General features: G+C 38.0%; 1 protein-coding gene across 1 annotated transcript in view; it reads left to right on the top strand.

Moving 5' to 3' along the window:
- LOC119591725 (bidirectional sugar transporter SWEET12-like) overlaps positions 1 to 200 on the top strand; it is an 11089-nt gene that overhangs the window by 8619 nt on the left and 2270 nt on the right. Inside the window, exon 3 of the mRNA XM_037940474.1 lies at positions 4 to 79. Coding sequence (XP_037796402.1) covers positions 4 to 79 — 76 coding nt within the window. The remainder of the gene's footprint in view (positions 1 to 3; positions 80 to 200) is intronic.

Here is a 200-nt window from a genome sequence, read left to right as displayed (position 1 = left end):
CAGCATGTGGCTCACTTATAGCTGGTTGTTGCATGACCTTTCTATGACAGTCACCAATGGCGTAGGTTTTGTTCTCCAGGTATGGCTTCCCAATGTTAGTAAAATTTCATATATAGATAGATGGAATGATGTTTGGTCTATATCTACGTCTGTATAGATATAGATTACTTTGTCTCTCTGTATCTATCTATCTGTCTGTC

The sequence above is a fragment of the Penaeus monodon genome, chromosome 29, assembly GCF_015228065.2.
Source record: "Penaeus monodon isolate SGIC_2016 chromosome 29, NSTDA_Pmon_1, whole genome shotgun sequence".
In the NCBI taxonomy this organism is placed as follows: domain Eukaryota; kingdom Metazoa; phylum Arthropoda; class Malacostraca; order Decapoda; family Penaeidae; genus Penaeus; species Penaeus monodon.
This window is presented reverse-complemented; position numbering and strand designations above follow the sequence as displayed.